This window comes from Apium graveolens, chromosome 8, assembly GCF_009905375.1.
Source record: "Apium graveolens cultivar Ventura chromosome 8, ASM990537v1, whole genome shotgun sequence".
NCBI lineage: Eukaryota > Viridiplantae > Streptophyta > Magnoliopsida > Apiales > Apiaceae > Apium > Apium graveolens.
The window spans coordinates 234803263-234819253 of record NC_133654.1 but is presented as its reverse complement, the minus strand read 5'-3'; the positions used below and the strand labels follow the sequence as shown (position 1 = coordinate 234819253).

General features: G+C 35.3%; 1 protein-coding gene across 1 annotated transcript; it reads right to left on the bottom strand.

Annotated features, from left to right (window-relative positions):
* Nucleotides 1-7259: 7259 nt before the first annotated feature.
* LOC141677411 (putative histone-arginine methyltransferase 1.3) lies at nt 7260-15648 on the bottom strand. Its single transcript, XM_074483338.1, has 15 exons — nt 15292-15648; nt 15061-15123; nt 14421-14523; nt 13941-14084; nt 13690-13793; nt 13470-13568; nt 13323-13392; nt 11955-12051; nt 11141-11195; nt 10113-10196; nt 9629-9706; nt 8647-8750; nt 8385-8557; nt 8160-8311; nt 7260-7705 (listed from the first exon to the last, which is right to left on the bottom strand). Exons 1-15 carry the CDS (start codon nt 15478-15480, stop codon nt 7625-7627), a joined length of 1596 nt encoding a protein of 531 aa, XP_074339439.1. The 5' UTR covers nt 15481-15648; the 3' UTR covers nt 7260-7624.
* Between the last annotated feature and the right edge of the window lie 343 nt (nt 15649-15991).

The following is a 15991-nucleotide window of genomic DNA, read 5'->3' as shown; positions in this document are numbered from 1 at the left end:
AAAGCTCGACTCGGCTCTGTTTGTTAGAAAAATAAAGCTCGGCTCGTTTATATCGAAATTCGGCTCGACTCGATTCGGTTACCCATATAATTCTAAAATATTCTTTTTTGCCCATAAAGTACACATAACATATCTTTTATCCTTGGACACCTAATATATATCAACTTTTTCTGTAAATCAATTTTTTTCTGGTCTAAGGGTAATAATCAGTTTTTAGTAATTCAGAAAAAAGGAATATTTTCTAAACATAAGGGCAGACGGATATAAATTGTGCAAACCTTTAGTCTTACTGTATTATTAAAACATATTTAACTTGTTTCACTCTGCCCAAATTCAAACCACATATTTATTTAACATTTTTTGACAAATATTTCTCTTATTTAATACAATTACAATTAGTCAATACAATTATTTTAAACAACTAATTACCAAACGAGCCCACATATTTATCTCTCATTTATATCATATTACTTTCCTGAAAAGAACAATATTTATCTCTGGCCAAAAATAACAAAAATTATTTTGCTTTGCAAAAATGAAACGCTACCGAGATTACACGAAAGAAGCAGCTGCAACATAAAATTTACCTGCAAAAGTAGTCAAACATAAACAAATATAAGTCGCATTAAATTGAAAGTACCAACATCACGAGGGAACAAGTCTTGGCTTATCTAATCAATCAAGTACGACTATTACAACTACAGGGTAAACAACACATGAATGTGTAAGTTTTGTCACCATTCCCAGAACCCCAAGAGCCTAACAACCAATCATGTCCTCAAAATCAACCCTAACATACTTACAAACTTCCTAGATAAACCCTAAACTCTCATCCCCACATCATCTCCAAACAAGACAAATGCATATATACTTACCCACAAATTTAAGCCCCTGGTTTTGTCTTTTCATTTCAAGATTTTTTATCTGTTCATTTTACTAGTACTATTTCATTACATATTATCTGTTCATTTTCTTGAAGAACCACAAATATTTTGAATGGCAATGGACTCATTTACAAAGCCTCAGGGTGTGCCTGTTTCTGCAGCACAAGCTTCTCCAAGGGCTTCTTTGCTTTCAAGCTCCTCAGGTTCTTCTTCTTTTCCTATAAGGGCTCCTCTTACTGTTGATTCTGATAGTGATGCTAGTGGTTATGGTAGTGATAATGGTGGGTATTTAAGTGATGAGGTTAAATTTGATAATGTTGTTGAAAAGCCTGTTGTTGTAAGTTTAAATGATGAAATTAGTGGAGATGAGGTTGTTTCGAAACCTTTTGTGACAAACCCAAGTGCAGTGATTAGTGAAGAGAGTGTTGATAGTGGTGTTGCGGAAAATAGAGTTGTTTCGAAACCTTTTATGACAACCCCAAGTGCAGGAATTAGTGAAGAGAGTGTTGGTAGTGGTGTTGTGGAAAATAGAGTTGTTTCGAAACCTTTTGTGACAACCCCGAGTGCAGGAATTAGTGAAGAAAGTGTTGGTAGTGGTAATGTGGAAAATAGAGTTGTTTCGAAACCTTTTGTGACAACCCCAAGTGCAGGAATTAGTGAAGAGAGTGTTGGTAGTGGTATTATGGAAAATAGAGTTGTTTCGAAACCTTTTGTGACAAGCCCAAGTGCAGGAATTAGTGAAGAGAGTGTTGGTAGTGTTATTGTCGGAAATGGAGTTGTTTCGGAACCTTTTGTGACAACCCCAAGTGCAGAAATTAGTAAAGAGAGTGTTGGTAGTGGTATTGTGGAAAATAGAGTTGTTTCAAAACCTTTTGTGACAACCCCAAGTGCAGAAATTAATGAAGAGAGTGTTGGTATTAGTAATGTGGAGAGAAAAATTGTTTCCAAGTCTTACGTGACATCCCCCAATGAAAAAGTTAGTGAAGGGAAAGAGAGTAGTAGTGGTAGCAGCAGTAGTGTGGAGAAAAAGGTTTTTTCTGGGCTTAATGTGTCGATTCCAGATAGAATAATTACTATGAAGAGGGTTGTTTCTAGGCGTTTTTTAGCGGTGAATGGTGAAAGTTTGGCGAGTCCGCTAATAGATGATGAGGGGGGTAAGAATGTTGGTGGTGAAGCATTGTCAGTGGCAAGCCCGGGTATCCTGTCTATTGCAACAACTCCGCTCGTAAAAGAAGAGAATGGTAAGGTTGTTGGTGGGGACAAGGAGTTTGTTGTTTCTAGACCTTTTGCAACACACCCAAATGAAAAAATTAGTAAAGAGAAAGAGAGTAGTAGTAGTGGTAGTAATAGCAGTGATATTGTGGAGAGAAAGGCTGTTTCCGTGCCTTATTTGTCAATCTCAGATAATAAAATTACACTGAACAGGGTTGTTTCTAGGCGTTCTTTAGCTGTAAATGGTGAAAGTTTGGTTAGTCCGCTTGTACCAGAAGAGAATGGTAAGGATGTTGGTAAAACTAAATTGGTAGATGATATAATTTTGTCATCGCCAAGCACAAGTATCACACCTGTTGCTAAGTTATCTGAAGACAGTGATGAAGATTCAGTTGGGAATGGGTTTGAGGAAGACGTTCTTGAGACTTTAGAGAAGCTTAGCACCCTGAAAGGTCAGGTCTTTGGAGTTGGAGATGGAGATATAGACGAAGACGAGTTGCAGTTCAATTCTGTTTTAGAATCTGAGGTTTTGAAGGGTCTGGTTCCGTCCAAACATCTGAATGCATTTTTAGGTGGTGATGAGGGGATGAGTATAGTTGAAAGTGATTCTCTTAAGAATGACAACTTAGGTGATTTGGTTAAAGACGAGGGCTCTCATATTGGAGGTGATGCAAAAGCTACATCTGTAGTGGAGAGTGAAGTCTCATTAATATCAGGTAGTTCAACAATGGATGAGATTGCAGACTATTCAGTTGAAGAAATTGATGGACTTGAAAATATGGAACAGGTGGCTGAACTATATCACACAGATAGTATGGATAAGGGTCATATTGCTTTTGCAGTGTGTACTTCTACAACTAAAGGAGGAACTGCAATTGATAGTTTCAAGGGAAAGGGAGTGGAAGGTGGTCAAACTGAAGATGATGGAATTGATGAATCGAATTCTGCTAAATATTTTCCTATAGATACTTCTCATCTAGAAACATACAAAGTTGTTGACTCCACGGACTTTGTTGATTTAACAGAATTGGGAACAGATGTTGTAAAAAGGGTAGAGGATGAAAATGTTTCAGAAACACAAGGGGAGGAAGATTACGTGGAGGGTTTAAAGTTGGGAGAATCCAACAGATTGGAGAACATTCCATGTGAAATGGAACTAGAATTGACATCTCATCCAAAATCGATTAATGAACATTTTGTTACATGTCTAGATGAGGATGTTGGCCTAGCTGAGGAAAGTGGAAAAGAAGTATTACTTGATTCTACATCATTTTCAGGGCTTCCGGATGTTGCAAGAAGTTCTGAAACTGTTAACAGTGTTGCAATTACATTTTCTGATGATTCAGGGCTTTTACCTCTTGAGAACTCTGTTGATCTTGACTCCAGCATCAGCTCTGCAAAACTGACTTCTCAATCAGACCATTTAATTGTTTCAACTCTTGGAGAAATGGACCAGAAGAAAATCTTAGCTGAAGAAGAAATAAATAAGCTTGATGTGCAACAGATAAAAGCAAAATATTTGAGACTTGTGCGGAGGCTAGGCTTGTCTACTGAGAATTCTGTAGCTGCTCAGGTTCTATACTTGCTGGACCTTGCTAAAGGGAAGTCATCCAGACCAGGGTTCAGTCAAGAAACTGCCAAAATGGAAACCATAGAATTTGAAGCAAATGATAAAAAAGACTTGGACATCTCTTTGAACATCTTGATTATTGGAAAATCTGGAGTTGGGAAAAGTGCAACTATCAACTCAATTTTTGGCGAAGAAAAAATCATAACTGACCCGTTTGAACCTGCTAGGACATTTGTGAAAGAGATAGTGGGAACAGTTGATGGGATTAAACTAAGGGTTTTGGACACACCTGGCCTTGGTACTTCTCTGAAAGATCAATCCCTAAACAAGAAAATTTTGAAGTCTATCCAAAGATTCATGAACAATTATCCTCCAGATGTTGTCATTTATGTTGATAGGTTGGACATGCTAAGCCAAGACCATAGTGATTTGCCGTTGTTAAGGTCGATTACCAGGTCCCTTGGTTCGTCATTATGGCACAAAACTATTATCACTCTCACTCATGCTGCTTCTACTCCCCCCGATGGACCTTCCGAAGAACCTATAGACTATGAGAAGTATGTTGCATTACGATCGCATGTTATTCAGAAATTGATCAGTCACGCCATTGGTGAGCAGAATATGATTAATGAAGATGCGGTGAATCCAGTATGCCTTGTTGAAAACCAGGGTTGGTGGAAAAAGAGTAGAAATGAACAAGTTTTGCTTCCCAATGGCGAAGCATGGAAACCCCAACTACTGCTTTTATGCTACTCGGTGAAGATTTTATCTGAACTAAAGTCCACCATTAAAGCTTACAAAACATTGAATGTTAATACGCCGTTTGACTTCCTTGTCCCTTCACCACCCCTTCCCCGCTCTTTATCTGTTCTGCTGCAGTCTTGTGATCAGCTTAAGTTCTCTGCTGACCAATGTAAAGTGGAAGCTACATTTTGGAAAGGATCAGTCTTGGTAGGACGGAACACGGAATTGATGATGTGTGCTGGATTAAACAAGAAAAGTGAGGTCTCAGTCAGAATTTCCAGTTCAGAGCAGCTTCATATGCCTTTGGCGATTCTTCTTTCTATTGTGCGCAGCATCTTCAGCAAAATTCTTTGCTAGTGTTGGTAAAGACTATTAAGGAGCTGTTTTATCTTGGAATTGGCTCTTTTTGAGGTGACGAACAATATCTACTAATCACCCCATATTTGCTACATCAATTATAGGTTCTTTTGGAGGTGATAAACAATATTATTGGCTAATCACCCTATTTTAGTTACATCGATTATAACATCGGGTCTGTACATGGCTAGCGTTCACCTTTTGTTATATGGTTGATATATTGTTATGATGTTATGATGAATGATATACAAGTAACCTTTTTGTTAGAGACATGTAAAAATCTGTATTCTCTTATTTGCTATGTGAATGAATGATATGCATCAAGTCGGTCAAGTTTGGTGATTTCCTTTGTTCCGTAGTCTGGTTTGTGCTACTGCTACATCTTGCGACATAATTCAACCACTGCTGTTCCTTGGTTATGAACTTAATGTCATCTACTTGATAAACCTTAAGTTCTGCAAGTGTTCATATGCATTTTGCTGTGATTGGTGTCTGCATTAATTTTTATATTTTGAACATCTAAAGTGGTACGGTACTACAGGCTTTTGTAAACAAGTTTTGCATAGTTAGTGTTTTTCCTTGTCCAGGCACCAGCCAAAAGAGTGTTTTAAGATACTAGTGTATTTTTGGGAGTTAATTTTTTTTTTATTAAAACAAAAACAAAAATTCAGGAGCCGGGGATCGAACCCGGATTAATTCACCAAATTTTGAATATATTAGCAAGAGCTACTGCGGATTCTTACTGTCTAAACATTGGACATAATATAATATAGCTTGCAATTATCTTCTTTACACACTTGGGCTTGCAAACAACACATAAATAATTCTCATGAATCACAATAAGTAATCTCACGCCACAAGAATAATTCGGATACGGATCTGCCTATATTCGTATCCGGATCTGAATTCGAAAATTCGTATCCGAAAATATTTAAAAAATAATATTTGAATCCAGATTCGACGGATACTATCCGGATACAGATACTATCCGGATACGGATGATATCCGGATCCGAATCCGATTTTCAATCAGATTTTTTATTTTATATTAATTTTTTTAAAAAAATTTGGAAAAAATTATAATAAAAATTAAAAATTCATTTTTAAAAATTAAAATAAGAGATAAAGTGATTTAATCATATTTTAATTTTCAAAAAAATACTTTTATTTTTCTTTTCAATATAATCGTTATCTTTAAATTGTTGAACTCAAATGATTTTTTTTCTATATATTTATAAAATTTTTATAAATATAATATTTAATATATAGAGGAAAGTTCTATGAAGACCACATTTTTATCGGAGACCTTGGAGACCAGATATGTTCTGCAATCAAAATACTATAAAATATATTATTTGGTGAAGTATGTTTTACGGATATCACTAATATATTAAAATTATTGAAGATCATTTAAATTTAATAAGTAGAATGTATATGTTCTGCAAGCTGAACAAATTTTCTTCAAACTTAACATGTTTTGCAGCACAAGTGGTCTCCAAGGTCTCAAAAAAAAGTGATTTTCATAGAACTTAACCCTTAATATATATATGTATATATATACATAAACACACCATAAATTTAATATAATATATTTTTAAATTATTTAAATATTTAAATATAAAATATATTTATACGGATTCCGTATCCCTATCCGCAATCGTCGGATTCGAATACGGATTTCGGATTCGAATACGGATAATATCCGCTTTATTTCAAATACAAATACGAATTATTCGAACAAATATGGGATTGTTTGAATTTTTTTGACAGCCTTACTTTACTCTCACTCCCCTCCCGACCATATTCTCTGTATTCCCTGTATTCTCTGGCTTAATCACATTAATTTGCCTTACTTTTCGCGACGTGACCTGACAGATGTTGGACACATGGCTGAGGTGGCGGATTCGTTGGCTTCTGGTTCAAGTTGGAGTTGTGACTTAACACTAGGTGCGGTTCAGATTACGGTTACAGATGTTGCGGTTGAGAGGAATCCGAATGCGAAGATTTTGCATTGGTTGCAGACTTGCAGTGTCTCAAGTTGGCTCGGAAATGTTACGATTTTTAAAGTCTGGAAACGAACATTTCCATTCCTTTTTTACACAATCGACCAACTGGAGTGAATAAACAGAACCACCCAAGTTTCTCCGGGAAAAAACAACCGAACCACCTGTATCAAATCGAGCTATCATTTCTGTGTTTAATTGGATGATGGAATTATTATATTTAGTTTTTTTGAGTGACTAATTTTAAATATTAACTAACTGCTTTACTATTTTTCAATCATTTTTAGTTTGGTGTTTACCAATTACTTGTATTTGTATTTTGTATATACAGAGATAAAAATTATATAAATATATTTGATCTATCAATCCAGAGGCTATGAGCACCCTTGATATAAAAAATCCCCGACTCTGGTATTTGAGGTCTGGGCTTGAAGTTGCCTTTTTTCTCATCCAATATGAGTTTGTGAACAGAACCCCTAATACCCAAACATGACAAACCAAACAACCTCTTAAAGAGCCGGAACATAGCATTTTCACACACTATAACTTTTTTCGTTTTTGTGTAGAGAAATGTTGATTTAACAAACACCGCTAATAATCTATTAATGATTCATCACTTAGAAGTAACAATATTGACCTACCAATAATTTTATCAGATTAAATTTGGAGGCATTTATACAGAATCACTGAGCTCCTATTAGGCAGTCTGAAGAGTTTAATCACTAAGATTTACAAGTAACAGCTAGCACTTGGTGGATATCTGGAAACGCGAAACTCCACGCACTCGATACTCCCAACTGACATCCAATTACTCTCAACATTGCACAGCTTGTGATTTGAACTCCATAAATCGAATCAATGGAGCACAGAAACAGGATCCTTCATCGCTTGTTGCATCAACTCGGATACTTCTTCATCCTGTTGTATTTGTATGTCCTGGCAAGGGAAAACAATTAATAACGCGGGCTCCATGTTGCAGTGAGGAAGGTTTAGAAAGTACATGATAAACACTAAAAGAAGTTGGAAGGTAAAAGCACCAAAATCTAGAACAGTCCTCAACACCAAAACACAAGATGCTACAACTTCCCTGCTTTCCATGGTAGAAAGCGGTTCGATCTGGGAATGTGAAGGTATTCACTTGCCAAAGAAACTTTATTAACTGATGACCTTATTATATTTTGCCGATAAGCCCTTGGCGACGGCAAAAAGTACACTTGGATCTTGAGCGCATACCTAAATTTTTCGATTCCTCATGCTTTGACAAATTTTATCTAATTAAACAAGAGTATCCACAAACACGCATGTATCCAAATAGTTCCATTATGGTCACTATAAAAATCTTTCCATAACACCTTTCTAAAAATAAGATAATGATGACAGAACTAGATACCTGTGTTTGCAATAATTGATGTGGCTGCTGATCTTGTGTCAGTGAATAGGCTTGCGGTTGAGACATCCGATAGTAAGGTTCTTTAAGATCAAGCTTGCAAGAGGATGTTTGCAGAATTCCTCCTTGTTCAGCACCAGGGCCCCACATTTTAACTAATCAGAGACATTTGATAACACATCAGATTAGATCAAGTATCTTGATCACACCAATACAGAAAACACCAACCTGACATAGTTAGATTGATTGTGTAACTCTGAGCACTGTGAGCAATCATATGAAGATGACCAACTATTTCTTGTCCTGGCATGACATACAGTGGTTGAGAAAGAACACAGCGTAGTTGGTACCAGTGGGTTGTAGGTGCACCAGGAGCAGTGGTCAGCCACCTCTGAACCGTGCTGTGGATCAAACATTTCAACTTCCGTAAGGAATTACAACTTTACAAAGTCCAGTGATGTTGAAAAAAAATAGTAATCATGTAGAGAACCTTCCATCAAACAATACATCAAACCAGCAGGCCAATCCGTGAATCCTGGTACCCACGGATGAAGTATACTTTAATGGTACATTAATTTCATACAAATCTTCCTCCTGTAAGATGAAAACAAGTAATATAATTCCAACAGTACTGGTCAAACACAGGAAGTTAGTAATGAAGATATATGCATTCGTTGAGCACTGCAAAGCTCTAAAAAACCATGTCGAACCACTGCTACTTTTAGCTTTTTTCCCCGTGTATGTGAATTTTCAAAAGACAACCATAGTTTATTCTACTTCTAACTTCTCTACTATTGCAATCATTTCCGTCATATAACAATCTGTAAACATTATGAAGTATGAAATAAGGAGATGAAAAAAACTTGAAGAGAAGAGGACATGTGATGGATAGTAAACACTCGAACAGCAGGGCATGTGATCAAGTAGTGGACCTAGTGGATCCAGTGTAGAGTTTAGGTGACATTATTTAATGATATTTTTTAAAAGGAAAAAGGCTCTCCTCTACTGTTAACGACTACATATATCAGCCTTTATAGCCAACATTTCCGCCATGCGAAGACAGGTAAATAAAATCATACTTGTCTCGAAAGAGCAGCGATTTAGGTACATTATTTTCTACTGCAGTTATCTGTGAAATGATTTCAAGTTAGTAACATTTCTACTATTGAGCAAGTTGAAAACTTTCATGCAATACAACGCAAAGAGTACTAGTCTACAACCTTCAGAAATTAGAACATAAGGTACTAAAAAAGATTACAGGTAAGTAACATGATTTTACGATTTAGGCTGTAGGCTGCAGCCTGCAGAATTTTTACTATATAGTATAATATTATATATAACCCACTTGGTGATGTGAACACATTACAGGACATTTTCTAACACCGCAATATTTTTAAAATGCACCTTCGTGGATAATAGAAATATGTACAGTGGTAGCAAGCTTAAATATAGATCCAACAGTTGACCAATACCTTCACAGTCGTAAAGTTTATCACATGGGATATTGCAGGAGCCACAAGCAGCCTAGGATCAAAAGCATCCACCACTGGCTATATGGAAAATAATTAATTGGAACGTAAGTAATACAATAATTCACAGTTTCATACAATTAATCAATATTGACCTATATCAATAGATATTAACTATTCACTAAAAAAGGGAGCCGCCTGTTTCACTAATGGTTGTAATTAATAATATATCTAGCTATTTCTTTACAATATATTACAGCTTCATGGAACAACTTGAAGAAAATTCCAATATTTTCCGAGAGGTAATTTAGAACTGAATTCCCAATGGCTTCTTATCCAAATATATCAGGGTCTTACAGCCTGCTTGAGCTTAAGCTTAAGGATAATAATATGGCATGCTTTTAGTTCTTGGACAAAACCACAAGCAATCCATAATGTTTAATAAAACACACCCACATAGATATGTATGTACATAAGCAAGATTGACCTGAGAGAAGTATCCCTGAAATGCAGTTCCATGTAAGGCTGTCAAATCAACCCCATAATAATTTTGTTGCTGCCAAAATAGGGCCTGAAAGAAAGACTAGCAATCTCAGACTTCTATTATGAGATCAGAATTTAGAGCCACATATTGTACTAATGGATATAATAAATTTGATAAATGACGAATAGCATATTAGAATAAGAGAATTATACTTGGCTAGTGCATGTGATCTTTAAATCATTATTACTAAATTAAATATGACAGAAAAAAAAATGTCAAGAAAGTTGCTAGTACAGTGAATTCACTTATAGATGTTTTTTGTGCATGGACCAATTTGGTTGTTACTAAACTATCTATACAAATGTCAACTTATATCTAATCTCAAATGTACACGAATTTCTCTCGACACCAAGAGCAACTCCAACAATGGGTGCCAAGAGCCAACGCAATGTGGCATGACGTGGCTTGAAACCCTTGTTAGCACTCTCTATTGGAGTTGTTTGGATGACATTGAGGTGCCAAGTGAGGTGGCATGGGGGTGCCAAAAGTTGGCATCCCATTAAGTAGGGTGCCAACTTCATTTGTGGTCCCATTTATGAATAAAGTATTATTCCTCTAATATATTTATATTATTCACTTTTTTGTTAAGTTAGTGAAGTTGGCATCTTGGGAGCCAACTGCCAAACAATGGAGTGTTTTATGGAAGAAGGGTGCTAAAAATGATGTGGAAGATCATAAAAAAGTAATATTTTTATTTATGTGACAAAGTTGGAAATGTTTGAAGGATGTCAACCAGTGGAGTTGCTCAAACACATATTCTTATATTCACAATTAACAAATGTAATCCTGATGAGGTATGATGAGATAATACAATACACCGATACAGGTGCCACTATCTTGTGTGCAAATTATTATAATAAAGAAAAAACAAAATCCCTGCAACAAAGCAGCATGCATAAACACACACACAAAGAAAAAAAAACTTAAATCAATTACCTGTACAGAAATTAGAACTAAAAATATTTGCTCACCTTATTTGCAATCTCAATGTACAAGTATTCGTCGCTGAATGGCGCCATGTGTATTCTAAAAGAGCAAAAACAATTATGAGAAAGGTAATGACAATGATGCACATGTTTGCAGGACCAGCAAAACTGCAAAAAACATACCAAAAGACGAGAGAAGTGCATCACAACATAACACACTGTATAATAACAAAACAATTCTATACAGAGAAATATCTTGATCAGATAAATTGAAATGACATGAAAAGGGGCAAGACGAAACTTTAACAAGACGATGCACATGCACTTTAAGCTGCAGATGAAGCAGATGTTAAATTTTGCCAATTGATTGCACAATATTTAAAGGTAAATCAAAACCATGCAAAAAAAAATTATAGGCCTCAGAGACAAGCATAACATTTAAGCAACAGTGTGCTATGCATTTAGCTACAGTTTTACAGAGAGCATAACATTAAACAACAATGTGCTTTGCGTTTAGCTACAGTTTTTGAAAGATTACACCTTATACTTCAAAATATATAAACCTTTTTTACCGTGATACTTGATGTGAATCAAACATAATTTGTAACAGAAGTAATTCAACCAACCAAAGCTTGCAATCTTTAACAAATGGAATAAGTATAAGTTCAAAAACACTGAAAATACGACGGTCACTTGGTAAAAATGAAGACTGTTCTAAATGTTTAGTCTTGCAAATAAAAAAAACAGTAAAAGCCTTCTCGTTCTTGCATGTAATTATCTAATAAACAGCCTTGGATCCTCGTCAATATGTTGCAAAGATGACACCTCATTGTAAAAAAGGAACTATAAGTAAACTCACCTCCCCAGTGTAGGAAACATTTTTCCATTAGGAACAAGAAACCGATCTCTTGCAATCACATACGACTCGAGCATTCTTTCATTGATTAATAAGGTGCCTACATGTAGATAAAAATTATTAATACCTTCTTTACATTCTCAACATATTTTGATATCAAATTAAAACACCCTTAAAATTTTATTTTTACTATTGATGTGAATATAGATCCTTGTATAACAGGAAACAGAGGTGAATGTTTATAACAAAAAAAAGGTAATATTAGCTATACAAGAAGTAAAGTGGCTTGTGCAATAGGTATCTACTAGCAAAGGACAGATCTACCAATTGGAAACTTGGTAACCTTAAACAAGAGAATCAGAAAAAGGTTCTTCTTTACATAATCAATCATATATCTGCGAATGCATTTGTAAAAGCAAAAAAAAAAAAAAAAAATCAATTCTCTCACAGAACTTCCTAAATATATAAAATATAGTAATTAATTTGTTATCATGTCAATACAATGCCCAACAGTCTATATTAATTTTACAGAATACACGATCTCCGAAAGGACTACAATCCTCACAAACAAACATAGCACTCTGCTTAGTTGGCATGAAATTTGGCGAGAGTCAAATGGAATAACAGGTGTACAAGTTTATATAGAGCTCAATTCCATCAACCTAGGGATGAATTCTCATCTCTACTTCTTACATGCATATTCACAAACCTCATCATACAGAATTAAATTACAATAAAGTAAGAGGGGTCAAGGTTGGCCAGTGAGACAATGCGGTAAAAGCTTCCTCATCGAGAGGGAAATAGCCCGGATCACCAGCAAGGCCCCTAAATGGACGCTCAGTGATAAAGGAGGTAGGGGCTCAGAAACAGCCAGGAGGTTTTCCTAGAAACAGCCACCATTGAAAGAGGACTCTTTCACCCTTCTCTTTAACTTATTATTTCGAGCACATTCTTCCATTTCATTCCGACCTGCCTCAATCCATTCCTTCTAACCAAATAGAGCGTAAGAGTGTTTATATTGTCTTTCGCTCATCACAACTAAAATTCTTAATGCATAATTAAGAAAAGAATAATGTCTATAAAGCCAAAATAAATACCCTCAATCCAAAACTATTTAGTAAGACTGCAAAACCTCTACTGCAGAGCATAAAAGAGGTATTCACTAGTGGCAAGTAACAATTTTCCGACTCTCACTTGGTATCAAGTCTGGTGTATCATTAACTCATTTCGACCCTAGAAGCACCAATAAGAATTTGTAATCATTTTTTACTACTAGATTAACAACTTCAATTCTTGACTTATCAGGTTGAGAGAAGCAATGAATACAGCATGCTTGTAAATTTATCTTACGAAAGATGAAGCACGGCTTACCCATTGGCTCCGATATCAATATATCTACTTTTTCGGGTAACTCAACATCTTCAACCTTACCCTTGACGACCTATAATACCATCAAAGAATGAGATAATACTGTAAAGCTAAGCAACTAGGTTTCTTGTACGAAAACTGACGACCTACTGTTATTTTTTGGCTCAGTATTGGGTTTCCAGCGATAAGCTTGCGAGCATATTCCGCCATCTCAGATGCCTCCACAGCATAAACATGTTTTGCGCCAGCCTAATATTGTTGGCATACAGACCGATAGAAGACACGCAGAAAAAGAGAAATAGTTAAGATTACAGAACATGTACATTTCTGCTCAAATTCACAATAGAATATGATTACAACAAATTTATACCTGAGCAGCAAATAATGACAGAATGCCACTACCAGCCCCAACATCAACCACTACTCGACCAGCAAAATCAGCACGATTCTCAATCACTGCAGCGTAATAAGAACCTGAAACGAACAAATATTTTCCACTTTCACCGTGCAAGTATGTAAAGTAAAGAGACATGCTTATTTCTATTACTGCTTGGAAAATGAGCATCAAACATCTCAAAAGTTAATATAAAGAGGGACAGAACTAGAGTATGGTGATATAACCTGTTCTCACATAGTCCTGCATCATATTTTGTTGATGTAGTAGTTGTCCGTAGTAATGGAAGTACATTTTTGCGGAAGATGCTTCTATTTTATCATCGAACTTGCTTTTAGATTCCAATGCTGTACCATTAGGTAAATTTGACCCTGGAAAAAAAGTAAAAAATTGGGCAAGATCATTGAAACATTGTTCATTACTAGTTAATTGGCTTATAGTATAAATTGAATTTCTTTAGATACAAGATGTAATAGTACGGATTCAGTATCCTATCTATAGTGGTTTTAACTATAGATAATATGCAGAAAGACGAAAATAAGTGATAAGATCAACAATGCTATGCAATAAATGCAAAAGTTCATACAAAACAGATATATAAGAAAATTTTGCGAGGCTTTATACTAAAGAGAAATATATGTAGAAGGAAAATTGAATTACACGGTGAACATTTTCAAACAAATTACAATTAAATGTCAAATTAGGACCTTGAGCGACAACCTCCTTCTTGCCCTGCTCAAATGCACAATGGAAACTTCTAGATTCTTCCTCGTTTCTGAACTGAATGGTGGTCCCCTTAGAATAAATTGGCTGATTCAAAAGAATATGTTAACCGACAGAAAAACAAAACTGTAATACATTCACAATTACTTGATTAATTGATCAAGATGATCTTAATTAACTAGAGTATAACATATTTTACCAAATTCTACAGTACATACATTATTAAGTATGTGAGGTATAGCTAGATTAATAGATTTTAATGCACTAAAATTCAACTGTTGAATGATTTTAGCAAAATACGACGCTACGTACTACTAGCAAAGAAGGTAACAAGTCATGTCTAAATCACATTTAACGATGAGAACTTTCCGTAATTCACCTCCCAATACCCTAGCAGTCCTAATTAGTTTCCATTTGAGCTTTATTAGCTCAATATTTGGAAAATGTAAACAAAAGACACACAACGATCAGTGCTACTTAATTATTTCCCTATAAAACAAACTCATTGCATAACACTTCAGATGACAGACACATATGTGCACAATTAAAAACAAAAAGAAACGTGAAAATCAACATTACACAGTCATAATCCAGGAAAGCAACACATATACTACAATGTCGTACCTCCTTGCCACTTTCGGAGCCTTCCGATATGCATACAGACTCCATAGGCCCCAACTTGAAAAGCTGAAAACATCGAAAACAAATATAAACTTCCACATTGAAAACGCACCATCATTACACATAAATCAAATTCACATCAGAACATAAAAGTAAAATTATTAAATTAAAAATCACAAACAACAAATTGAAAAAAATAAATAAATAAAGTAAATTAGAAAATAAAGAACGAACCTGAGATGTGTGAAGGTTAAAATTAAGCGGTTCATGACCTTGCTCAAACCGGAGCTCCGAAACTCCCGAATCGGAGCAGAACCGAGCGACCGGAGATAAGTTCGGCGGCGAAGAAGACGAAGAGAGATGAGAAATCGAAGCTAGTGTGAATTCGTTTTGCATCGATTTACGTGCTTGAGGAGCCTCCATAACTATACTCACAATCTCTCTCCCTATATGTATACAGTTTGAGAGAGAGAGAGAGATTAGGGTTTAGGAGAGAGATATTTGGGGAAAATAAAGCCGCAATAAGTAAGAGAACCGATATGTATAAATAGGGGGTGAGTGTGAGTGTGTCAAGTGACTCAGTTGTGCTTTGCTGGATATAGCAAAATTACTTATACTTACAGGGTGACGTGTTTGTTTTGGTGAATGAGTTAAGTGCGCATTGAAAGGGATGGTGAGATGAAGATAGATCTATAACCGTTCATTTTTGTCTTGTTTGGGGACCATTTTAAATCTTGACCGTTCGAGATTTATCAATATTTATCTTGTTTTTTTAATTATTAAGCTTTTAAGCTTCCTTGTTACTATAATTATATTATAACATAATGAAATATTTCAAAAAAAAAACATAATGAAATAAAATTTATTCAGATATTCTATAATATTTTTTTTAAAGTTTAAATATGGACTAGTACTAGTAGTAGCTTCAATTACA

Bases quoted from the DNA above. Each gene is read 5' to 3' on its own strand.
- LOC141677411 (XM_074483338.1), bottom strand. From the start codon at position 15,480: ATGGAGGCTCCTCAAGCACGTAAATCGATGCAAAACGAATTCACACTA. The intron at 13,569-13,689 runs GTATAAATTTGT...CAACAATATTAG, and splicing joins TGTCATTATTTGCTGCTCAG to GCTGGCGCAAAACATGTTTA. The intron at 12,052-13,322 runs GTAAGCCGTGCT...ATCTACATGTAG, and splicing joins ATTGATATCGGAGCCAATGG to GCACCTTATTAATCAATGAA.